This window comes from Cherax quadricarinatus, chromosome 53 (genome assembly GCF_038502225.1).
Source record: "Cherax quadricarinatus isolate ZL_2023a chromosome 53, ASM3850222v1, whole genome shotgun sequence".
NCBI lineage: Eukaryota > Metazoa > Arthropoda > Malacostraca > Decapoda > Parastacidae > Cherax > Cherax quadricarinatus.
The window spans coordinates 10,168,272-10,195,771 of record NC_091344.1 but is presented as its reverse complement, the minus strand read 5'-3'; the positions used below and the strand labels follow the sequence as shown (position 1 = coordinate 10,195,771).

Genomic DNA, 27,500 nt, shown 5'->3' with positions numbered 1-27,500 from the left:
CTTCGAGTTTACAGAAAGTGGAAATCAGAACAATAAGAAATGTGATAGCCAGTTCTATGCTTTCTCTAATCACTATCAACAAGTCATGTGACATAAGAGATTACGTTACACTAGTGGATGTTAAAGTTACCATGTTGGTGATAACGATCATATTCATTTCGGGGTGAAGGGGGGAGGGGTAATTAATGTGTAATGAGTTTAAGTCGTTACCGGTAATACCAACTTTAGTGGTAGTTGTATATATGTGTTTGAAATGTAATATTTCACATTGTGTTAGTATTATTTAAGGTATGGTAACATTTTAGTACACTTTATCATCGCTTGTATCTGTAGCAATGTTTTATATTTTGTGGTAATGTTAGTTTAATTGGTAAATAAACATGTACATAGGTAGCCTTTGAGCTCTGTTGAACTTCAGTGTTACAATGTTCTATGTAATATTAATCGTTTGCATGTATTTAGACGACCTGGTTGAGGTGTCACTGTGTTGGATTCTTGTGTATTAATCTGTTCTGTGTATTTATACCACCTTGTATTTGCATTGCTTTAAATAAAATATAAAAAAAAGTGGATAAAACATATACAAAACGATATCATTCAACTCCCTCCGTGCTTGTTGTGCATCTTACATCGCTTGTTTGCGACTTATATATATATATATATATATATATATATATATATATATATATATATATATATATATATATATATATATATATATATATATATATATATATATATATGTCGTGCCGAATATACAAAACTGGTTAATTAGCAAGAACTCATTTAAAATTAAGTTCTTTCCGAAATTTTCTTTTATACGTTTAAAGATATATTTTTTTCATTAATGTTAATGTAAACATTTTTAATTTTGCACCAAAAGTATCTTAGAAAACTTACCTAACCTATGATAACAAACGCAATTTATTTTAGCCTAACCCAACAAAATATATTTTAGATTTGTTTACAATAATTTAATACTAAACAAACACAATGAAATATATTATTTTTCGTTAAGTTCAGAATGATTTTGGCGAAATTATTTCATATACAAATTATCGCTTGTCCTATATGGCAAGATGAGCGTTGCTATTTAAGCCAAGATCGCAAGTTCTGCCTATTCGGCACGACATATATATATATATATATATATATATATATATATATATATATATATATATATATATATATATATATATATATATATATATATATATATATATATATATATATATATATATATATATATATATATATATATATATATATATATATATATATATATATATATATATATATACATATGTAAAGGGTGAAGATGTAAGTGTACTGGCGGTGTGGTTGCGTGAAGCTCAGTGTTTATTTACGTTCGCCTCGATCGATGTGAGACATTTACGCCCAGTTCCTCCACTTTTCCAATCTGATCTCGCAGCACGAGTCTTGATGTTTTATAGGAGTCGCGTTGATGTACGTGCCTTGAGATTTGTGTTTTTACTCACCTGTCTGTTTGCTTTGGAAGGCACGAACTCAAGCTCTTGGACTCTGTTGTTATTGTTTAATCGACGGGTGTGCTGCGTCCTCAAGCCCTGGGTTGTGTAGTAATTACATTTCCCGACATATAAAGAGCCTCCACCGACATCTAGGAACCTCCCTTGAAGGAACCTGGTGGAGAGCCAACTTTTTCAAGAAACGACGTTTAGCACTTCGTGAAGCTGTAGCAAGAGCGAAACGTTGCCTATAATATAATTTTTCTCTTCAACAAGTGGCTTCCTACTTTGCTTGTCTGCAATACTTACCATCTAGTACACGAATGCGTTTGACTCCCTTACCGCCCTCCCTCCTCTTACTAACTCACTCTTAAGTTTTTTCTCCTTATGTCTAAGACATTTTTGTCGCATCTGTGTCCTATCGTTTTGTCAGAACGTCTACATTTCCTCTTATCTGAGTCTTCTCCTTTTAATGATATGAATTTTAATCCATTTTTTGTCTGTCATTATTGTTCTATCAATTAATATCAAAAATTAATCTTGTGGTAAAAACCGTGCTATAACAAAACATTTTTTATAATGGATGTTTAAAAAATCCAGTATTGAACGAAAGGTTTCAACCAAGGTTTCAAATAAGGTTTCAAACAAGGTTTCTCCTGAAAAAATACATTGTGGTTTCTCACTTAATCTCTGCCCTCCAGGCAGGAACTAGGACCTGCAGTGAGCGATCTCTGATATACAATTACTTCACCTTTAAAGGAAATGTGGGAAAGGAGAAATGAAAGCAAATGTTGACCTGGCATGTTTGCACGGCCGCCCACGCCCTCCAGGGAGCCGCCCACACCCCTCTCTGAATCCGCCCACGCCCTCCCTGGAGTCGCCCACGCCCTCTGTACAGCTGTTCACGCCCTCCCAGCAGTAATCCACGCTCTCCATGCTTTCTTTCCGACCACCTGTTACATTTTTTTTGTTAGAATCAATGTCGCTGGTCCAAACTTCCCTATATATATATATATATATATATATATATATATATATATATATATATATATATATATATATATATATATATATATATATATATATATATATATATATATGCAATAAGATCACAGTAAACAGGTGATTTTAAAATATGCAAAGCAAAAACTGAGAAAGAGTAGTGAAATTCCAAGCGCTTTCGTGACTACTCACATATAAGATAGTAATTACTTTAAGATAGTAATTACTAATTCTTCAAGATAAGATAGTATTTATTAATTCTTCAAGATAAGATAGTATTTACTAATTCTTCAAGATAAGATAGTATTTACTAATTCTTCAAGATAAGATAGTATTTACTAATTCTTCAAGATAAGATAGTATTTACTAATTCTTCAAGATAAGATAGTATTTACTAATTCTTCAAGATAAGATAGTATTTACTAATTCTTCAAGATAAGATAGTATTTATTAATTCTTCAAGATAAGATAGTATTTACTAACTCTTCAAGATAAGATAGTATTTACTAATTCTTCAAGATAAGATAGTATTTACTAATTCTTCAAGATAAGATAGTATTTACTAATTCTTCAAGATAAGATAGTATTTACTAATTCTACAAGATAAGATAGTATTTACTAACTCTTCAAGATAAGATAGTATTTACTAATTCTTCAAGATAAGATAGTATTTACTAATTCTTCAAGATAAGATAGTATTTACTAATTCTTCAAGATAAGATAGTATTTGCTAATTCTTCAAGATAAGATAGTATTTACTAATTCTTCAAGATAAGGTAGTATTTATTAATTCTTCAAGATAAGATAGTATTTACTAATTCTTCAAGATAAGATAGTATTTGCTAATTCTTCAAGATAAGATAGTATTTACTAACTCTTCAAGATAAGATAGTATTTGCTAATTCTTCAAGATAAGATAGTATTTACTAATTCTTCAAGATAAAGTAGTATTTACTAATTCTTCAAGATAAGATAGTATTTACTAATTCTTCAAGATAAGATAGTATTTACTAATTCTTCAAGATAAGATAGTATTTGCTAATTCTTCAAGATAAGATAGTATTTACTAATTCTTCAAGATAAGATAGTATTTACTAATTCTTCAAGATAAGATAGTATTTACTAATTCTTCAAGATAAGATAGTATTTGCTAATTCTTCAAGATAAGATAGTATTTACTAATTCTTCAAGATAAGATAGTATTTACTAATTCTTCAAGATAAGGTAGTATTTACTAATTCTTCAAGATAAGATAGTATTTACTAAGAAAAAGAAGAAGTGTAGATACGAGTAATATAAAGTATAATAACAGAATAAAAATTTGAGGCTATGTTAATGTGTTTTTTTGTTTTTGTAAACTGAGCGTGTGCACAAACTGTGTGTGCACGAACTGTGTGTGCACAAACTGTGTGTGCACAAACTGTGTGTGCACAAACTGTGTGTGCACAAACTGTGCGTGCACAAACTGTGTGTGCACAAACTGTGTGTGCACAAACTGTGTGTGCACAAACTGTGCGTGCACAAACTGTGTGCGCACAAACTGTGTGTGCACAAACTGTGCGTGCACAAACTTTGCGTGCACAAACTGTGTGTGCACAAACTGTGTGTGCACAAACTGTGTGTGCACAAACTGTGTGTGCACAAACTGTGTGTGCACAAACTGTGTGTGCACAAACTGTGCGTGCACAAACTGTGTGCACACAAACTGTGTGCACAAACTGTGCGTGCACAAACTGTGTGTGCACAAACTGTGTGTGCACAAACTGTGTGTGCACAAACTGTGCGTGCACAAACTGTGTGTGCACAAACTGTGCGTGCACAAACTGTGTGTGCACAAACTGTGTGTGCACAAACTGTGTGTGCACAAACTGTGTGTGCACAAACTGTGTGTGCACAAACTGTGTGTGCACAAACTGTGTGTGCACAAACTGTGCGTGCACAAACTGTGTGTGCACAAACTGTGCGTGCACAAACTGTGTGTGCACAAACTGTGTGTGCACAAACTGTGTGTGCACAAACTGTGTGTGCACAAACTGTGTGTGCACAAACTGTGCGTGCACAAACTGTGTGTGCACAAACTGTGCGTGCACAAACTGTGTGTGCACAAACTGTGTGTGCACAAACTGTGCGTGCACAAACTGTGTGTGCACAAACTGTGTGTGCACAAACAGTGTGTGCACAAACTGTGTGTGCACGAACTGTGCGTGCACAAACTGTGTGTGCACAAACTCTGTGTGCACGAACTGTGCGTGCACAAACTGTGTGTGCACAAACTGTGTGCACAAACTGTGTGTACACAAAGTGTGTGTGCACAAACTGTGTGTGCACAAACTGTGTGCACAAACTGTGTGTGCACAAACTGTGTGTGCACAAACTGTGTGTGCACAAACTGTGCGTCCACAAACTGTGTGCGCACAAACTGTGTGTGCACAAACTGTGCGTGCACAAACTTTGCGTGCACAAACTGTGTGTTCACAAACTGTGTGTGCACAAACTGTGTGTGCACAAACTGTGTGTGCATAAACTGTGTGTGCACAAACTGTGCATGCACAAACTGTGTGTGCACAAACTGTGTGCACAAGCTGCGTGCACAAACTGTGTGCGCACAATCTGTGTGTGCACAAACTGTGCGTGCACAAACTGTGTGTGCACAAACTGTGCGTGCACAAACTGTGTGTGCACAAACTGTGTGTGCACAAACTGTGCGTGCACAAACTGTGTGTGCACAAACTGTGTGTGCACAAACTGTGTGTGCACAAACTGTGCGTGCACAAACTGTGTGTGCACAAACTGTGCGTGCACAAACTGTGTGTGCACAAACTGTGTGTGCACAAACTGTGTGTGCACAAACTGTGTGTGCACAAACTGTGCGTGCACAAACTGTGCATGCACAAACTGTGTGTGCACAAACTGTGTGTGCACAAACTGTGTGTTCACAAACTGTGCGTGCACAAACTGTGTGTGCACAAACTGTGTGTGTACAAACTGTGCGTGCACAAACTGTGTGTGCACAAACTGTGTGTGCACAAACTGTGCGTGCACAAACTGTGCGTGCACAAACTGTGTGTGTGCACAAACTGAGCGTGTGCACAAACTGAGTGTGTGCACAAACTGAGCGTGTGCACAAACTGAGCGTGTGCACAAACTGTGCGTGTGCACAAACTGAGCGTGTGCACAAACTGTGCGTGTGCACAAACTGAGCGTGTGCACAAACTGAGCGTGTGCACAAACTGTGCGTGTGCACAAACTGAGCGTGTGCACAAACCGTGCGTGTGCACAAACTGAGCGTGTGCACAAACTGAGCGTGTGCACAAACTGTGCGTGTGCACAAACTGAGCGTGTGCACAAACTGTGCGTGTGCACAAACTGAGCGTGTGCACAAACTGAGCGTGTGCACACACTGAGCGTGTGCACAAACTGTGCGTGTGCACAAACTGAGCGTGTGCACAAACTGAGTGTGTGCACAAACTGAGCGTGTGCACAAACTGACCGTGTGCACAAACTGTGCGTGTGCACAAACTGAGCGAATGCACAAACTGTGCGTGTGCACAAACTGAGCGTGTGCACAAACTGAGTGTGTGCACAAACTGAGCGTGTGCACAAACTGAGTGTGTGCACAAACTTACCGTGTGCACAAACTGTGCGTGTGCACAAACTGAGCGAATGCACAAACTGTGCGTGTGCACAAACTGAGCGTGTGCACAAACTAAGTGTGTGCACAAACTGAGCGTGTGCACAAACTGTGCGTGTGCACAAACTGAGCGTGTGCACAAACTGAGCGTGTGCACACACTGAGCGTGTGCACAAACTGTGCGTGTGCACAAACTGAGCGTGTGCACAAACTGAGTGTGTGCACAAACTGAGCGTGTGCACAAACTGACCGTGTGCACAAACTGTGCGTGTGCACAAACTGAGCGAATGCACAAACTGTGCGTGTGCACAAACTGAGCGTGTGCACAAACTGAGTGTGTGCACAAACTGAGCGTGTGCACAAACTGAGTGTGTGCACAAACTGACCGTGTGCACAAACTGTGCGTGTGCACAAACTGAGCGAATGCACAAACTGTGCGTGTGCACAAACTGAGCGTGTGCACAAACTAAGTGTGTGCACAAACTGAGCGTGTACACAAACTGTGCGTGTGCACAAACTGAGCGTGTGCACAGACAGTACGTGTAAGTAGAATGTGTTTGCGTGCACATACTGTTTGTTTGTATAAGCCGTGCATGTGGACGGACTACGTGTACACAAGCTGTGGCTGTACACAAAATGTTTGTGTGTGTACACGTTTGTTTATATAAACCGCGCATGTGGACGGACTACGTGCACACAGAATAGAAAGTGTGTGTGCACATACTGTTTGTGATGAATGGTTTTGAAAACCGACAAGTTGAAGAATTGAGACACATGTAACATATGGGAATCTTTATTGAAGAAACGTTTCGCCACACAGTGGCTTCATCAATCCAGTATAAAGTAGAAATGAGTAAGGAGAGGAGGAGTTTGAGGTAACCAGTCCCTCAACCTGGAATCGATGTGTTCAGTCCATCACTCTTGTAGGAAGTGCAGCATAGGGCCAGAGAGGTGGCTTATATACTGCAGACAGGTGAGACGAAGCAGGAGGATGCATGGTCACAGTGGGACCTGCCACTAGTGTAAGTAGGTCGTCGTCCGAATGTTGGACAAGGGTTCAAGTCTTTGTACCAAGATCTCATGATGTTGCAGTGTCTGACAGATGTGATGAATAGCTTTTGAAAACCGACAAGAGTGATGCACTGAACACATCGATTCCAGGTTGAGGGACTGATTACCTCAAACTCCTCCTCTCCTTACCCATTTCAACTTTGTATTGGACTGATGAAGCCACTGTGTGGCGAAACGTTTCTTCAATAAAGATTCCCATATGTTGCATAAGTGTCTCAATTCTTCAACATACTGTTTGTATAAACTGTGCATGTAGCTGGACTGCGTGTACACAAACTGTGCGTGTGCATAAATTGAGTGTGTACACACACGCTAAGCATGTACACAAACTGCGTGTGTACACACTCGTTCATCAGTACAGCTACACCCTCGCTAATGAGCATATATGCTTCCTGCCCCACCAGTGTACACACAAGTACGCTCATTCATGCATACACACACAAAAGTCTTACAAAAACAAACACTTACACGGGGCCAGGAACTATATCTCGACTTCTACAACTCTAAATAGGTGAGTACACACACACATAAACGGGGACAAGAGCTATATCTCGACCCCTGCAATCATAATTAGGTGAGTACACATACACTTTGCCAAGAGCAATATTTTGACCCCAGGAACCACAAATAGGTGAGTACATGTCGGACAGGACAACACTCACTATGATATCTGAAATTTTCCAGAAAAGTTAAATAACATTTGTTCATAAGAAGACTTGGGAAAGGAAGAAGAGAGTCATAACAACTATTTAAAAAAATACAATGTTACAAATTACTACAAAAGGACAGAAATAAAGGATTTATGGAAATAAATAAGGATGATTTATTTGTAGGTACTTGAGAAACATGGGAAAAAATCAACGTATAAAACAATGATTAACTATAGGTGCCTGATGCTACCTATATATATATATATATATATATATATATATATATATATATATATATATATATATATATATATATATATATATATATATATATATATATATATATATATATATATATATATATATATATATATATATATATATATATATATCTTTGTCGTGCCGAATAGGCAGAACTTGCGATCTTGGCTTAAATAGCAACGCTCATCTTGCCACATAGAACAAGTGAAAATTTGTGTATGCAATAATTTCGCCAAAATCATTCTGAACCTAACGAAAAAAATATATTTCACTGTGTTTGTTTAGTATTGAATTATTGTAAACAAATCTAAAATACATTTAGTTGGGTTAGGATAAAATAAATTGTTCTTGTTATAATAAGGTTAGGTAAGTTTTCTAAGATTCTTTTGGTGCAAAATTAAATTTTTTTACATTAACATTAATGAAAAAAATATATCTTTAAACGTATAAGAGAAAATTTCAGAAAGGACTTAATTTTAAATGAGTTCTTGCTAATTGACCAGTTTTACATATTCGGCACGACATATATATATATATATATATATATATATATATATATATATATATATATATATATATATATATATATATATATATATATATATATATATATATATATATATATATATATATATATATATATATATATATATATAATAGAATGCATTAGCAAGGTGATCGTTGGGGTGTTTCCTCTGTCTACCGAAGTAGCGTCCTTCATGGTGACTACCTTGATGCTCGTGAAGGGAATCTTGCATCTAGGAATTGATGCTGCCCTCCATTGGATGAACCCAGATTGCCTCCCATTCCCCAGATGCTGTATGATCCAAACTAATTTAACATTTACATCAACAGCAATATCAATATTACCTCAACCATTATCACCAACACCACCAACATCAACAGCACCACCACCACAACAACACTACCACCACCACCAACACCACCACCAATACCACTAAGAACAACAACAACAACAACAAGGAGAAGTTCATTTTTAACCAAAAGAAATAAATTACGAGTTTGCGGAGGGGCAAGCCGGGGTAAGATTCTAACTCCTGGTTCCATCTGCAGAAAGCTGTATACCGTCTTGTGAGGTTATTTTACAAAGTTAAGACCTGTTATCCTGTTTCATCTTACTGTATTAGTTGTGTTATCCTACATAGCTCATTTCCTTAGCTCATTCTCAGACTAAGAACTGGTACTCTCCCTCTTTGCGATATTTTTCCCCTGGGTGTAGTTATATTTTTTATTTATTTTACAAGTGTATACCTAGTGAAATCATGTTTTTCTTTATTACGGAAAGCGTTTTTGTTTCCTTAATATTAAACAATATATCCAAGCGGCATAAGGTAAAAGCAGAGCTTTGTGAAGACGAGGCTTTTCATCTGGTCCTTTTTACGAAAAAGGCGAAAAATAATCTCTTTCTCTCTCTCTCTCTCTCTCTCTCTCACTCTCTCTCTCTCTCACACACACACACACACACATTTGCCTTTCTATTGAGAACCATTGCTCTCAGAAAAAAAAAATGTCGAAAACAAATCACAGTTTTTAATGATCTTCCGTATTTCTTTCCATCATTTATGCTACCAAAAGGAGGTAAAGTATACAATTATACAATCTCAAATTCACTCATATGATATGTATAATTTCTTTTTTTTTTTTTTTTTTTTTTTTTTTTTTGCTTTTAGCGACAACAGAGCAAATAAAAGTTTTCGCTTTGCACTAATTGTATAATATTTAAAATGATAATGCTTAATAATCCGCAAACGGGCGAAAGTATTTTGCAAATATTGTCTCTCAGTACCCAACAGGATTCGAACCTGCACAATCTGCAGCAAAGTAAACCGTCGCTAAAGTGCTGCTTTCTGTGATGGAGATTGTGCAGGTTGGAATCTTTCTGTGGACTGAGAGATGATCTTTGTAAAGTTGTAGTGAATGATACAATAAATACGATACCCATTTATCGTTTGGGATTTTTTTTTTTAGATTTGTTTTAAAATAATAAATTTGTTGAGATTGATGGCTGTCAGCTTGTGTTTAAAGATATTTTGCATTTCAGATTTTGTTATATTTAATGGTATTTTCTGCTTCGTGGTAGTTTGGTAATTTTTTTTCAACGTTCTACTGAGCATCAGACTTGCCTCAGAAGCCATCTCTCTCTCTCTCTCTCTCTCTCTCTCTCCCTCCAAGACTGCTCTTCCCCTAATTCCTCTGTTGTCTTACTGCCTCTCTCTCTCTCTCTCTCTCTGTATATATATATATGTATATATATATATACATACATATATATATATATATATACATACATATATATATATATATATATATGTATGTATATATATATATATATATGTATGTATATATATATATATATATATATATATATATATGTATGTATGCACACAATTACTCTTCTGTCTTCCTCTCTCTCTCTGCGAATCTTACTCCTCTGCTGTCTTCCCCTCTTTCTCTCTCTCTCTCTCTCTCTCTCTAACTCTTCTTCCCTTAATTCCTGTGGCGTCTTCCACCACTCTCCCTGTATCTTCCTAGCTGCCTTTCTCACAACAAGGTAGAGGACTTGTGACCCCTTTCACAGCCTCCCAGCAATATTTACTACCCAATAATAGTATAATTGAAAATCACTGTACGTGTAGGGGCCATACAACGCCTGGGGGAACGGGAGGTAATCACGTTTGATCATAAGTCCTCCGTCATTATATTACACCCTTCCCTCCCTTCCTCCCTCTCTCCCTCCCTCCCTCCCTCTCTCCCTCCCTCCCTCATGAGCTACTGTGTAATGATGTTAATCATTGTGTAATAATATAGCCGCAAAGTAATTACCCCAGTCGTTGGTTACTTCATATGAAGGAATATATTATAATATATTATACTGGCTTCCCGCTTTAATATATAGTCACTAGTTCATTTAAGCTCCTTTCCAGAAATTTTTCCTTTTATATATATATATATATATATATATATATATATATATATATATATATATATATATATATATATATATATATATATATATATATATAAATATATATATATATATATATATATATACATATATATATATATATATATATATATATATATATATATATATATATATATATATATATATTATATATTATGTCGTGCCGAATAAGTAAAATTGGTCAGTTAGCAAGAACTCATTTAAAATCTAGTCCTTTCTAAAATTTTCTCTTACATGTTTAAAGATATACTTTTTTCATTTGTGTTAATGTAAAAATTACTAATTTTGTACTAAAAGAACCTTAGAAAACTTACCTAACCGTATTATAACAAGCGCAATTTAATTTAGCCTAATCCAGCTAAATATAATTTAGATTAGTTTAAAATAATTTAATAAAAAACAAACACAATGAAATATATTTTTTTTCGTTACATTCAAAATGATTTTTGAGAAAATATTGCATACACAAATTTTCGCTTATTCGGCAAGAAGAGCATTGCTATTTAAGCCAAAATCGCAAGTTTTACCTATTCGGCACGACACACACACACACACACACACACACACACACACACACACGAATATATATATATATATATATATATATATATATATATATATATATATATATATATATATAAATTATTGTACCCACGGAACAAGTTGTATTGATCAATAATAACACCACTAGCCAAGGAGTCGAACCCATGCTGTTTTGGCTCGCCTCATGGTGAAAGAAAACGCATGACGCTTTAGACCACTATACCACACAATCGTTAACATTTAATGCACCATTGTTAAGGATTGTGTGGTCTAGTGGTCTAAAGCGTCATGCTTTTTCTCTCACCATGAGGCGGCCAAAACAGCATGGGTTCGACTCCTTGGCTAGTGCAGTGTTTTATATATATATATATATATATATATATATATATATATATATATATATATATATATATATATATATATATATATATATATGCATGAATTCAAATACATATGCACTCATACATAAGATACGTGTACACGCATACATAAGCACTCATACATTCACATGTATGAATGCACTACGTACATTCATAGAAACACATATATTTTTATTATTTGCAGTAGTAGAATTTTATCACCATGCACTATACCTTTTTCTTGCGTGCGTTGAGGTAGATGGGGCTGGGCTTATTGAATACGGGGATGCCTTTTTCGTATCTCGCAGCCGTTGAATTCCATCTAGTTCTTCTTCTTCTTCTTCTTCTTAATAATAATAATAATAATAATAATAATAATAATAATAATAATAATAATAATTATTATTGTTATTATTATTATTATTATTATTATTATTATTATTATTATTATTAGTGTTATCATTCTAGTGATGCTCACAGAATGGGTTTAGCGTCGCGTAACAAAGCAGTCAGAGCGAACTTTATATCCCGTAAGTCTTACACCTTTTTCTCCTGCAGTCTTACGCGATGCAGTTGTACCTCCGACAAGTGTGGTTCGACCCTCGCCTCCGGTTCAACAAGACGGACCTGGGCAAGAACGAGTTCTCCATGAACTGGATGTTTGCTGCCAAGCTCTGGAAGCCAGACACCTTCTTCATCAACGGCAAGAACTCATACGTCCACAAGATCACAGCACCAAACACCTTCATCCGCTTACAGCACGACGGCCAGATCACTTGGTCTTTGAGGTGTGTGGGTGAGAGAGAGAGAGAGAGAGAGAGAGAGAGAGAGAGAGAGAGAGAGAGAGAGAGAGAGAGAGAGAGAGAGAGAGAGAGAGAGAGAGAGAGAGAGAGAGAGAGGAGTTGCACATGTGTCTTATTTATCAGCTTGTCGGCAGTGTAAATCAGTAATAAAACACGATTTTTAAGGCGAGAGACAGATTATGAATTGTGGAACAAGCTGTACTAAGAGGAATGAAAATATAAAACTTAGTGAGAGAATAAGAAAGAAAACGACAGAAGAAATGAAGCTGAAAATGAGATAATCCTAAAAATATAGAGATTCTGAGTAATCATTAAAGCTATACCAGCAACAAAACGAATCTAATAATAAACGAGAGAAGAAGAATGGGTAGAGAGAAATGAAACTTAGATATAGTACTAAAAATAAATAAAATGGAAAATTTATTATGTGGCAGGTTAAGGTTAGGTCAGTGTGGGTTGGACACACAGTTTCGTGCTATGGGAAAATAAAGAAGGTGTGTGGATAGCTGGATGATGCTGGTGTACGCTTGAATAGTATATTCTATTAAAAAATCTAATTTCTATAACCATAGCCATAATTTTTAAAAGGGTGGACCGACATGTCAGCAGAAGGCTTCGGTCAGATGACCAAAAGCTCCAGCTGCGAGTCTTCATATGACTAAGAACAGCGTCAGGATACACTAGTTTCCTGACAATTCTTACCTAACCTAGCATATTCTGGGGACAACTGTGCCACCGGTATATAGGTAACATAGTAGGTAATTGTGGGTAGACAAGAGTAAATAAGATAAGATAAGAGAGAGATAAGATTTCGTTCGGATTTTTAACCCCGGAGGGTTAGCCACCCAGGATAACCCAAGAAAGTCAGTGCGTCATCGAGGACTGTCTAACTTATTTCCATTGGGGTCCTTAATCTTGTCCCCCAGGATGCGACCCACACCAGTCGACTAACACCCAGGTACCTATTTGCTGCTAGGTGAACAGGACAACAGGTGTAAGGAAACGTGTCGAAATGTTTCCACCCGCCGGGAATCGAACCCGGGCCCTCCGTGTGTGAAGCGGGAGCTTTAGCCACCAGGCCACCGGGCCACCCCAATATATTGTTGTGTAAGTGTGGTTAGATAATGTTAAGTAGAAAAGTGTGCAGAGCGTGTAGTAGACAATAAATAGGCAATATACAAATAACCCGCACACTGGAGAAAAAACTTTGGTCCAAGTCGGAGCGAAACGTCGTCATAAGCTTCTTTCTTCTGTTTGCGGGTTATTTGTGTATTGTTTCAGTCACGGTATTGTGCCTTTTTGTTCTTCAATAAACAGATAAGTGTAGGTAAATAAGAGTAACATAAATATGTGTGTGTGTGTGTGTAGACAAAAATAAGTAGACAAATTACAAATATTTCGTACCGACAAGCAAGTTAATGTGGCACAACATGCGATTTATGGCATTTTGCTGAGGAGACGTTTCGCCCACCATGGACTATCAGTTCTCCAAGTCCCTGCCGGGTGAAACGTTTTCTCAATAAAATGCCACAAACTGCATATTGTGTCTAGTTAAAACATTATGGTTAAGTTACTGGGTATCAGCGGCATTTTCTGGGTTTATAAATTTTTTGGGTATGGAGAATACAGCATAATTTTAATGTGTGACTGCAGTTTACTGCATTGAAAATGGAAGGAAAATCATCATATTTAATTTATATATAATTTTCTTGCATTTCCCCTTTGTTTTAAAAGTATTTTTTCTCAAACTGACAGACTGACTGTAAGAGCCAGCTGTAAGATGCACCTCAGGAAGTTCCCCCTTGACACCCAAATTTGTCCCCTGAGTCTCGCCTCCTGTGAGTATTAGCTGATCAGAGAGTATTCTCTCTCTCTCTCTCTCTCTCTCTCTCTCTCTCTCTCTCTCTCTCTCTTACTCACTACCTTCATTTTCTTCTCTTGAGCACCTCCACCAATTTTTTTAACTTCCTCTTGCTTCCTTTAGTTTCCCACTTTTCCAGCCTTTCATACCCACTCTTGAAACTGTGTATCGAGTTTGCCTCCTCTTTCACTTCCTTCCACTTGACCATTGGAAACTCTATAATATAATAAAAAAAAATTCACGTCGAAGTGAATCTTTCTGTATTTTTAGTTTCTACGTATTTCCATTTGATTATAGTTCCCATGCATTCCTTCGACTATTTTGTATGTCTTAATCATGTCTCCCCCAAGTTTTTACCCTCGAGAGTCGCCATGAGTATGTGTATTTGTTTAATATTTTGTTTCTTTTCATAATTTATTTCAGTTGTGTAGCTCTAAAATAATAATAATAACAATAATTATATAATAATAATAATTATTATAATCTAATAATAATAATTATTATTATATTAATATAATAATAATTATTATAATAATAATTATTGTTATAATAATGTAATAATAATTGAAATAATAATATTAATAACGACAATAATAATTTAATAATAATATTAACAATAATAACAATAATAATTTACTATCATAATCATTATTTTAAACATTTTTCATTAACTTTAAATTTTAAAATGAAATTATTAAAAGAGTTTAGTGTTTTGGACTCCATCAAGAGTACAATAAACCAGCGCCAGTGAACTGTACAACCTTAGCGATATTAAATCACGATATTAAATTCGCTTAGTGAATTTAATATCGTGATTACTCACACTGTATCGTGCAAAATATGTAATACATCATATTAAAGCCACCTTACGGGTAGGAATAGAACTCATGGCGAGTGAGTTGTAAAACTACAGGCCCGTGCGTAAGCCACTGGACCAGCTGGCTACAGTACGATTCACCCAGGTATGTATATTTATACACCATAGGGAGGTTAGCATGGGCCACCACTGTGACTACAAATGCTCACCTTACAGGACAATTACTGATATGCAAAATTTTGCAAGATCTAAATATGACAGGAAGAAACTTGCATTACCATCATTCTGTGCCATATTAGAAAAATATTTTATAACAGAGAAGTAATGTATTAGGGGCCCATTGGCCCATGCTAGGTAGGTCCTTCTCATGCCCATTCGCACTCATAATTTTTTGTTTAATAATTTTTTAAAGCTAGCCTTAAGAACGAAACTTTGTTATTATTATTATTATTATTATTATTATTATTATTATTATTATTATTATTATCGTGAAGAAATGCTAAGCCCGTAACGGGATCACAGTGTCGGAGGAGAGGAAAATCATCATTCTTAATTCAAGAAATTGAAAGTTACCTTTAATTTCCTGGCTGACGAGCCCATCACTTGGCTCAAGGGCCTTCCCTCCCTTTTCCCTGAACTACAGCAAACACCAGCATGCACTATTCCTAAGGACTTTATAGGGTTTATCTCGGTAATATCTAAACAATGTAATGTAGAGTATGTCTATAACATGTGTGATGGTAATAAAGTTGGTAGAATTACCAACAATATGTAAAGTAAAAGGACACAAGTGCAACTAATGTGACATTTATTGTGGCAACGTTTCGCTCTCCAGGAGCTTTATCAAGCCATTACAAACAATACATGGACACAGAGGGTATATAAATTAATACAATTAAACAAAACAACGGCAGCTTCACCATCTCCGAAGTCTTAGCAAGAATCCTCCTGAAAACAGTAAACCCTGCCATCACATAGTCTCTCTTGTTATACTACACAAAGCACAGAGAGTGAACACTGAAACAAGCTGCCTCATTCCAGTTTATATTTGTCCAACCTATTTTTATGTTACCCAAGTAATAGCTTTTATATCCTTTACTCATGTACGAATTAATTGCCCTACCATATTGTATTACTTTTGTCACTACCACTACTACTACTACCACTAGTGAACATCGAAATGGTACCTCACTAGTATTCACCTCACTCTGAGCCTTTATATACCCTCTGTGTCCATGTATTGTTTGTAATGGCTTGATAAAGCTCCTGGAGAGCGAAACGTTGCCACAATAAATGTCACATTAGTTGCACTTGTGTCCTTTTACTTTACAAACATGTGTGATAACGTACAGAACGTCCGTTTTACGTGTGTTCATCAAATTTACTTCTACAAACCTAAATTTAGAAAAAAAATATGAAAATTTCATGGTACACTTTTGACACAGACGGGTATAACTCGGAGGATATGGTATATCGCTGGGCACCAGCACTAGTGACGGTGGACGCGGATGTCAGCATTGCCCAGTACGAACTGTTTAAAATCACCACCACCTCTGCTAAAGTCACAGTCAGGAGAAAAGGTAAGAGGGTTCGAACTTTTTCAACAATCACTATGGTCCGGTTCTTAAATTCTTCTTACATGGTTAAATAAATTATAGAGCCAAATATACACATACACACATACATTTATGCGATAACTATTGAAGTTTTCCTTTGGCTGGAGGTACTCTATAATACATTTAGAAAAACATATATTTACTGTAAAATATGCGTCAAATATTAAAGCAACGAAGTGTAAATCGGTGAGACGTCTAGACATTTACAAATTTACTACTCTGCTATAACTCTGTATTTTCCTCTTTCCTGCAGAAAACAGACGCCCAGGTAAGTTACAGACGAATTATTGTAGGTTATAGATGAATATTTGTTACTTAGAGATGAATTATTGAAAGGTATAGATGAATTGTTGTAGGTTAGTTAGCTGAGAATGGCAGAATAGTATCATAGAAGGTATAAATATAATCTACGACATATCGAGACAACTTCTTTTATATTTGCATGTTTGATTATAGATATAGGACTTTTATACGTCTATAATGTGAAAAACAATGTAGGAGTAGAACAGACATTTATCGTAGCAACATTTCATTCATTGTACAGCTTTATCAAGTCACCATCATTAAGTTAGGTAAGGTTCGTCAGGAAAAAGGACAAGTGTTTCCTGACTCGGGTTTTAGTCAGATGATGACCCGCCGTTGGAGCTTTTGGTCATCTGACCGAGGCCTTCCACTGGCTTACCGGTCCACCCCTTTAAAAATTATGGTCAGTTATAACCATTTAGCATTTTTGTAGCCTTCTAGAGTGTCACTATCACAGATATAATAAAACCCTACTTGAAAGCTTGCTCTGGATCTCTGCTTTTTCTTCGCTACTGCTGTCCTCTTTACAACGCTGTAAAAATTTCAACGACGTAATTGCATCAAGTCATTAGGTGTTATTTCTGGAAAAAAAATCATGAACAAGTTGTTTAATATGGGGGACAAAGTACTTCCAACACTGCGTCCAATTTTCTAACGATTTAAATCTCCACTGAAATAAATTGCATTTAAGGAAAGGCCTAAAGATTTTTGCTTTAGACAGTTCGTCTTGAGGAGCTGCCAGCTTAATTTGTAGACAATGCAAAAATTATGTCTATGAAAATTTTTGTAAACTCAAGTTTGCAAATTTCCCTTCATTTTTTAGTTTTGGTGTATATTTATACACGAGTTTGAAAATTTACCTGCAAAGGATGACATGAAATTACTTACAAAAAATTATTTGCCGAAGTAAATTTTGTGGGTAAGCGCCCCCTGGCGGCCTGGTTCTAGATTAGACCGTAAGCTTATGAAGCTTACGGTCGCCCAAGAATGTATCGCTTGTAACAGCATTAGCCACCCATTCTAACATAACATCTGACCAGGTTCCGTTCACGAAAAGAAAAAATTTTAAGCTCTATTGCTAAATTATTTGCGCACACACACACCTATAAATATATATATATATATATATATATATATATATATATATATATATATATATATATATATATATATATATATATATCAATAAAAATATCCACTACTGGTGCTTATCAGCTTCATTACTGTCACTTGCCTTTTGACAGTCGTCTTCAACATAGTTACCTCTGGACAGTCACCTTCATCACTTCCACCTGTGGACAGTCATCCACTTTCCCCATTGCTACATTTATACAGGTACTCATTTTCACAATTTTCACCTGTGAACAGTAACCTCCATCACTGCCGCAGGCGGACACCCTTCATTATCACGTATGTGCACCCACCTTCACCATTATCCCCTGAAGTTAACACTGAGATGGTCACTGCTCTTCCAGAGACCATCTCTACGCTCAACGTCAAGTTTCACCTCAAGAGGCTAACTGGCTTCTTCTTATTACAAGTGTACGTTCCCTGCATCCTCATCGTCTGCTGCTCGTGGGTTGCCTTCTGGATCACGAAGAAAGACGTTCCTGGTAGAGTTTGCTTAGGTGAGGTACAGTTTGATCAAGATGCCCTGGGTGAAGAAAAATTATCCAAAGATTTCCGCTTGTAGCTCTTTCTCGAAACGTGAGTTTCATTGTTTTGGCAAAAAAAGTATTTGTCTGCATGCTACTGCCTGTCTCTAATGAGTTTCAAAAATATATTTGTTAGTACATGGGAACTTCTTATCATGCATGTGCCAACTTGGCGTATTCGGATAATTAAACACTGGTATTTGTATGAACTACATCTATTTAGTAAATCTAAAAGATAAAAATATACTTTTGTCAACTTTTCCACAAGAAAGGCTGGGTATCTGAGTGATTTTTCTTCATCCTGATATATTTACATATATTTAAAAACTTAACTATATGGCTAACTATATGTCTAACTGTATAACTAATTATCTATCTACCCATTTTATAATTTTAACCTTCCTCTCATCCATTTCTGCTGCTTCTTTCATTTCCAGTCTCCTTCCTTCCTTCTTCGGGACTCACTTCCGGGTCTTCCCTCCTGAGAAATCCTATTCCTCTCATCTCCATGCATAAACTTCGCTATTATTTTATTGCTTGCGCTCATCATGCTAAGGTAGTTTGAAAATATCGAAATTCGAATAATTTTGCACCCGAAGTAAATCGTAAAAGAATAATGGCTGAAATATTTAAAGATTCTTATTTTTTAAGCTCGTTGCTCAGGAATCTCTTGAATAATAAGAAAAAAAATCATGTCAACAACGTATATAGCGTTTATAATATGTTAATGTTTGCAAAGAACACTGAACCTATAATGGTTGGTCAGAATTAAATACCGCCTTTAAAAAAAATTAAAGGGGAGTTCAATCGAGAAAAATATGAAAAAAATATCGTTAAAACTTATAAAAAATTCATGACGGATTTATTAAAATTCAGAGGATTTATTAAAATTTAAAATAAACAGGTTTCTCATTATTTGTGCAGACGCTCTGTGAAAAAAAATTGATTTACTTAGATTTTATACTGAATATAAATTCTTTTGTGGAAGATAGTCAATAATAGCAGAAAAAAAGTGGTCAAATGGACCTGAGGTTTTCTCGCCGGTTGTCAACAGTTTGATTGGTCATAGATCGATCAGCAATTAGGAGACGAAGGCTCGAGCCTGCATCATGTCTTGCGCTGAATGGTAAAATAAACACAAATGCACTACACTGCGATTCTTTATCGACTACGTTTCGCCCACACACAAAAACAGACCCGTACGAGTTAAACGCTTCATGGACCCACTTCACCCCCCCTCCCCCCCTCAAGCCACCTTCCTCCCTCAGCTCTACTGGAAGATGTATTTTCCGGAAACTAAGATTAATTCCTTGGAAAATGAGTAACTTATTCAGTAATTATGTAAATATCATAAGAATACTTGTACAAACCCTCGTTGTGTCACATTATCTATAAGCGAAATGATTTTCAACAAACACACTTAATTTGTTATTGAAAAAACGCAGGATTTACATTATTATTACTTTTGAACAATGCTTTTAAAATAAATTGCTTCAGAGTTCAATAGATACAGATCTGCAGATTATACTGTAACGTGATGTTTGCAAATCTTTCGTGGGTCTGTTACAGTATATATATTCTGTCTTTCATCTGAATACCGTTGCTGGAACCATACACAAATAACGACGTTTCGGTCCGACTTGGAGTTTGTAAGCGGTCTAAGTCAGACCAAAACGTCGTCTAAGGTTCTCTCTTCTATGTGCGGGTTCTTTGTGCATTGCTCCACGGAACTAATGTTGTTGTTATAGGTCTGCTATTTTTCATGGGATCTCTTTGGAATTTTGGTCAATATGTGCCTTATGTCAGCTTTCTCAAAAAGTGTCGGCACGCTAGTCAGAGACAGTCATCCTCGTACCCTCCTCCTTCCCTATTATTCCCCAAAATTAAAAACGTGTTTTAAACTCTCATCTGTTCTCATTGATTTTAAATACTGAATACATTTCCAATGACCACTACTGCATTTTTATTTTAGAAAAGTAACAAATTAATTCACTTTTCAACTAAAGATATGATTATGGAATCATTCATCACTAACTTTAAATAATTGTTTCTAACCAGCATTTAGTCTGTTTTTTTTCAGGATTGTCTTCACTCTCTTGATTTCCGCTGCTGCTTTCATCTATAATGTCATGATGTCTTGTAATCTAACTTTTTTAACATCGTACACCAACTAATATAAAGAAAATATTTGTTATTTCATGAGACTGCATATCCCTACATTGGAATATTTCAGCATCGTTGTTAAATAAATTCTTTCCAAATAAATTAATGATAAATAAAGCTACATGCGTGGCATTATAGAGCGCATCACACTTGGTAACACACGTTGCTCCACCTCACGTAACTGCCTCTCTAAAATCAGGTGGAACTACAGTGCTTTCTCTGACCAAGCTGGGTGTTGGAGGGCGTTCTACAACACTCAAAGTATCTTACCCAACATCCCTCGACTACTTCGTCATCCTCTGCTTCATCTACGTCTTCGGGGCCATCGCCGAGTTCGCCCTGATAAATTTCCTCGAGCGGGTGGCGAAGGAAAGGAGAGGCCAAGTGGAAGAAGCGAAGAAAGCTTTAGACAAGCGAACTGAAGCCGAGCTTGCCATAAAGGAGTTCAATATGGTGGGTCCCCATAGAGAATTTACTTTAGTTTTGCCTTTTCAGTGGTCTGCGTCCTCATGGTGTGCCATTTTTCTCTCGTATGGCCAGGTGTGACCACTGTGCTGTCCATGACAACGCTAGGATTCGGCGGGCGCTCTGCCTGGCCAGCGGTCTCCTACGCTACGGCCCTCGACTACTTCGTCATTCTGTGCTTTGCCTTCGTGTTTGCGGCTGTGCTGGAGTTTGCCTGTATCAACTTCGTCGAGAGGGCGGCCAACAAGCGACGAAAGAAGCTGGAGGATCTTAAACATCAGATCACAGAACGCATAATGGTGTGTTGAGCGGGCTGTAGTGCATTCTGTAATCTCCTCGATGCTATGCACGTCGAGGCGGAGGCCTGTAGCTGATGTATATAGTCTTGATGTATATTAGTGTAGTGCTAAGCACACTACAACGCTCATGTAGCAGCATGCGAGACCGGTGGTCGGCTTCAAGCACCCGTCTTAGGCAAGGCGAGGAAATGTTGGCCTTAGATGACTTTTTTCTTCTGATGTAGCATGATATTACATGGGTTTTTTTCTGATTTTGATGTAATGTACCAGTTATATTTATATTTACGTGTTTTAGCCGTACTTTTTGTTTAATTATAAAATATGTATTTTTTTAGTTTAGAGTATTGAAGTGTATTATGATCATCTAAAAATTTTTATCTGCATTTTTTTATTTGTGGTCCATTTACATCACAAAAAACTTCCAGTAAATACAAGTTCCTTTTCTTAGGTTGCTTAGAGGTATATTTAGTTGCATAAACGTAAAAACAACATAAATTTATCTCTCTCTCTCTCTCTCTCTCTCTCTCTCTCTCTCTCTCTCTCTCTCTCTCTCTCTCTCTCAAAATTGGTATTAATTCCTAAATTTTATGTTAATTGTGTTGAGAATAATGTGCATGACCACAGTGGGATTCTGCATGAACATCTTGATCAATGCAAAGAAAATCCACAATAGTTCAGTGGAACAGCATAGCACCAGAGCTGTCGTTCTGCCATCAAGCTGCAGCGCAGAACAAATATCAGAAAGCATTCTCCCAATCGAGTTACATCTACGTGTGTACAATTATCCGTGTCCTCAGCGGACAGAGGATCGAGCCTTCATTGCTCTCCACCCTATGTGGCCCAGATGCGTTTAGCGCTGCTCACCATAAGTGAGTAGAATGTTGTAGAATTACGAAGGAAAAATGCTATAGAAGTCATACAGTGCCTGGAGAATAGGTGGTGATGAGGTCTGATCCATGGAAAGTCAGTTCCAACTCCTTGGATCAAGAGACCCTCACCGGAATCACCCTCCTTTGAAGGGTGATTCCGGTGTTGTATCAGAAGGCATAAAATACTGACTAATAAATATATTAATTCCATGTGAAACGCTTGGAAAGTTATACTACGATACGTTTCGCTGACTAGGGGCATTTTTAACACATTGAAAAAACTCATGGTGAGCGAAACATCTCATGGTAAATATTTCCAAACACTGGATATGTCCGCGCTATTCAAGGGAAAAAGCTGTATCTCCTATCATACTGTGGAACTATGAGACAAATATACATGGGATGAACGTTACTGTATCAAATGGTGATACCAGTATATGTAAATAGACACTTATGTACAGTTCAGAACGTTTCGCCCCTCGAGGCGAAACGTTTCCTCTAATAAATGTCCAGAACTGTACACCAGTGTCTTTTTCCACGTCACAGTGTCAGCATCTCTCTCACTCTCGAGTGTCATCACAGGTAATTCCTGAATATTAGCTTTGATGGCTCCTAATTATAACTGCAATGTTGTATTATATAAACTGTAGCATTAGTTTACATAGATTATGATGAACTGATTTTACGTTGACTCAGACTATGTAGTAAGTTTAGAATAGAAATTCTCTAACAAAAAGTTGTATGCCGTGTATTTTTTGTGTGTGATTTCAGTATTTTGTTGTCATCAAGGCTAATTCCGTTTCCTTCAATATTACTTCGCGTAAGAGATGAAAAGAATTTTTTATTCCTTTTAATTTCATTAAAGTCCTTTTTTTCTCCCCTTTTCTTTCCTGGATTCTGTATAATGCATTGAGTTTTATCTCAGTGTTTTTCCTTTTTTAACCAGTATTTCTTCTCGCTCTTGAGAAAGTGTGATACCTTTGAGAAGTTCAGTAATTCTTTGTCATTTTCTATAAAGGGACCGACTCTCTCATCCTAACCTGCATATTCTCTGTTTTTCCTTAATGGTATGAGTCTAGAGAACACTTCTTGCTCCAGTGAGTTCGTCCTCACGAAATACTGTTATTCGTGCTCCCTTTTTGACATATTTCAGTAAGATCATGATTTATTTGATCCCAGTTAATGTATTTATTGTCGAATCTGAATTAACTGAATATACCATCATAAAAGTCCTAGTGTTTTGCTTCTCAAGGTCAGTGTGAATGTAAGAGTAAACTTCAGTTAGGTCGTGGCCCAAGTTTTCTGCACTAGTCACCGTCAGGTTCCATTACTGATCCTCATTGTTTGTGAACTTGAGGTCACGAATATTTTCTAGCTTGGTTGGTTCCACTATTTACTTTCTTAAAGCGAATTTATCTCTAAGTCTTATTAGTCTGTGTGTGACTGTTTATCCTGGGATTCTCTTTGCTATTACAGCATTTGCTACATTCCTCAATTTCGGATAGATTAAGTTGAAATCACCAAGAAACTCGATGTTTGGAGCTGGGATTGAAAACATACAACTCGAAACAGTATTCAATGATCAATACGTAGCATTGGAAATGTTAGAAATTTGTAACTGGTGGTTTATATGCAAGTGTAATAAGTAGATTTTGATTTTCAACTTTTGTTACCTGAACGTCGACTTTATTACTTGTGACATGAAGTGACATGAGTGATTCTTTAACATAGACGAGAAACTTTATTTTCAGAACGTTTTCTTGGTCGCATCTAAATATAATGTACCCAGATAAAGACATACGTAAAGTTCAAGACATTTATCGAGGAAACTTTTCGTCAAGAGTATCTTCATCAATTATACTGAAGAAGCCATTTGTGGCGAAATGTTTACTCAATAAATGTCTTTATTTGTGTATATGTCTTCGTCTCCATACTGACTGCATCACCACACTTGTTCTCCAGATGGTACCTGGGAATCCATATATTTCATAGTCAAAATGGTATTTTATGTGGGTCTCCGTGAAGACTGCTAACACTGTATTTGTCTCAGTGAGGAGTCCACTAATAAAGTATTTTGTTAGTGCTTGGTTTAAGACTGTGTATATTTTACAGGAAAAAAATCAATGTTATTTTCCGGGGGATTTTTTTTGCTGTTGTTGACAGTGATATCTGTAACTGTGAGAGAGCCACTGGTATTGTTGCCAGTCCAACAAGCGTTCGAGATGGTGGTAAATTCTTGCCATTTCTCTCTATTACTTTTCGCTTTACGGCACTAAAAAAAATCCTGGTTCCTTTCAAGTGGTACGAAGGTCAGTCTGTGTTGACGCATTGTTTCTTATAAAACATTTTAGGGTGAAAAATGTCTACAGGACGTAAGAGGATATAAGTCTTGAATTAAGTGATCACATCAGGTAGTCAAATCTGCAGGTGCTGTTCCTTTTCCCGGACATTCCCTATCTACTTGCATCCCAAACAAAGAATTTACACATTTCAATTTCGATTTGAAATTGACTGTGATTTTTGGAATCTGATTCGTTGATTTCCAGACATGTACCAGAATACGTGGCAGCCAATCCTCTTACAATATGTGATGACTGGAGTACTCCTCTTGTGTACTTTACTGCTTACATAAATTATTCCTTTCGCTGCAACAGCACTCATATTAAAGTCTTCTGTTGTACGTGAGTGGCAGTTTGTGTACTACTCTCATCATCAGCATCTCTTTTGCAGTCTTCATAATTCCAGTCCTTTCACGCTCTCTCTCTAAATGAAAATCCAGACAATTTGAAGAACCTGAGTTTCAAAGTGTCTACATATTATATTACGGGAGGCTCTAAACCCGTGTGGGTCATTTAGCTCAGCCGTCTGTGCCCACCTGAACCTCTTTAAGTTGAAATTGCAAAATAGAATATTGTTCAGTGTCTTCTCTTTTCTTGATTTTTTCTCTGTAATTTTTTCTCTCTCGTTGCCTCAACTAACGAGGATCCTAATGGATACCCATATTGTTTTAAAAGTACACTTTCTTCTAATAGTGTAAGTTTTACTCCATACTGTCTTCAGCTAAAGCTCGTCATGAGAGTTTGAGAGAGAGTGTGTGTGTGTGTGTGTGTGTGTGTGTGTGTGTGTGTGTGTGTGTGTGTGTGTGTGTGTGTGTGTGTGTGTGTGTAGTTTGTCTTTTCAGATGAATATGAAACAGAAACTTGTATTTTTTTTTACACCCCGACAGGACTGCTGCTGTCTTTTCTTGTCTCATAAACGCGTGAGAGCAGGTACATCCTCTTTCTACTATTTACACCTAATTCATACTACATATACATTTGTGCATGTATGTGTATACACACTCACCCGAGTTTCTTATTTATTCCTAGCTCTTGTAGTTTTTTTCTTTTAACTCCATAAGGAAGTGGAGTAGTATGTCTTTTTCGTATGTAATGTGCATCATAAGAGGCTATTAAAATGCGGGGAACAAGAGGCTAGTAACCCTTTCTCTTACATTAATTACTAAAATGATAAGAAAGGCAATTTTTAAGGTGCAAAGAATGAGTGTTTGTAGGGGAGGGATAATTTGGATGAAAATTAAGAACTGATTCTTAATGTTATGAATGGAAAGAAGTTGGATATCATAGCTCTAAGTAAAACAAAGCTAAAAGGGAGAGAAGAATTTCAGGAAAAGGGAGAGTAACTGAGTAACTGAATCGAGAGTATCTGAGAGAATCAGAGCTGAAGAAATGGGAAGAGTAATATTAAATGATCAGCTATGGAAGGGGAAGAGGGATTATAGGTGTTTAGAGGTTTACAGAGTTTGCGCCGCAGAGAAAGAGATATTTTGCGAGGTCTTAAGAGAATATTCAGTGAGTTCTGAACCAAATGTGAAAAATTATTGTTGTGAGGGACCTAAATGATAAAATAGAAGGAGCTTTTGTAGATCTCATAGTAGGCTAGTTTAGAGTGCTGCAGTTAATTGGTACTTGGGGTCTCTAAGTGAAGGATGAATAGAAAGAGGTTTAATAATAGGGAAAAAAGGTGAGTGGTGCGTTGAGGTATATGTGGAGACAAAAAACGTTATCTATGGAGGCAAAGAAGGGAATGTATGAAAGTATAGTAGTACCAACACTCTTATATGGGTGTGAAGCTTGGGTTGTGAATGCAGCAGCGAGGAGACGGTTGGAGGCAGTGGAGATGTCCTGTCTAAGAGCAATGTGTGGTGTAAATATTATGCAGAAAATTCGGAGTGTGGAAATTAGGAGAAGGTGTGGAGTTAATAAAAGTATTAGTCAGAGGGCAGAAGAGGGGTTGTTGAGGTGGTTTGGTTATTTAGAGAGAATGGATCAAAGTAGAATGACATGGGGAGCGTATAAATCTGTAGGGGAAGGAAGGCGGGGTAAGGGTCGTCCTCGAAAAGGTTGGAAGGAAGGGGTAAGGGAGGTTTTGTGGGCGAGGGGCTTGGACTTCCAGCAGGCGTGCGTGAGCGTGTTCGATAGAAGTGAATGGAGACGAATGGTATTTGGTACCTGACAATCTGCTGGAGTGTGAGCAGGGTAATATTTACTGAAAGGATTCAGGGAAACCGGTTATTTTCATATAGCCGGACTTGAGTCCTGGAAATGGGAAGTACAATGCCTGTACTCTAAAGGAGGGGTTTGAGATATTGGCAGTTTG

At 36.8% G+C, this 27,500-nt stretch overlaps 1 protein-coding gene across 3 annotated transcripts in view; it reads left to right on the top strand.

The window, feature by feature from the left end:
* Window positions 1-27,500, top strand: part of LOC138854254 (gamma-aminobutyric acid receptor subunit alpha-6-like) — a 55,710-nt gene that overhangs the window by 21,565 nt on the left and 6,645 nt on the right. The window contains exons 2-7 of one of the 3 annotated variants that reach the window (XM_070096305.1): window positions 12,549-12,778; window positions 14,549-14,631; window positions 16,917-17,051; window positions 17,341-17,355; window positions 18,866-19,018; window positions 21,749-21,972. In XM_070096305.1, coding sequence (XP_069952406.1) covers window positions 12,549-12,778; window positions 14,549-14,631; window positions 16,917-17,051; window positions 17,341-17,355; window positions 18,866-19,018; window positions 21,749-21,972 — 840 coding nt within the window. Of the gene's footprint in view, window positions 1-12,548; window positions 12,779-14,548; window positions 14,632-16,916; window positions 17,052-17,340; window positions 17,356-18,865; window positions 19,019-21,407; window positions 21,662-21,748; window positions 21,973-27,500 lie in introns of all 3 variants that reach the window. The other 2 variants (XM_070096303.1, XM_070096304.1) reach the window with 2 other exon arrangements.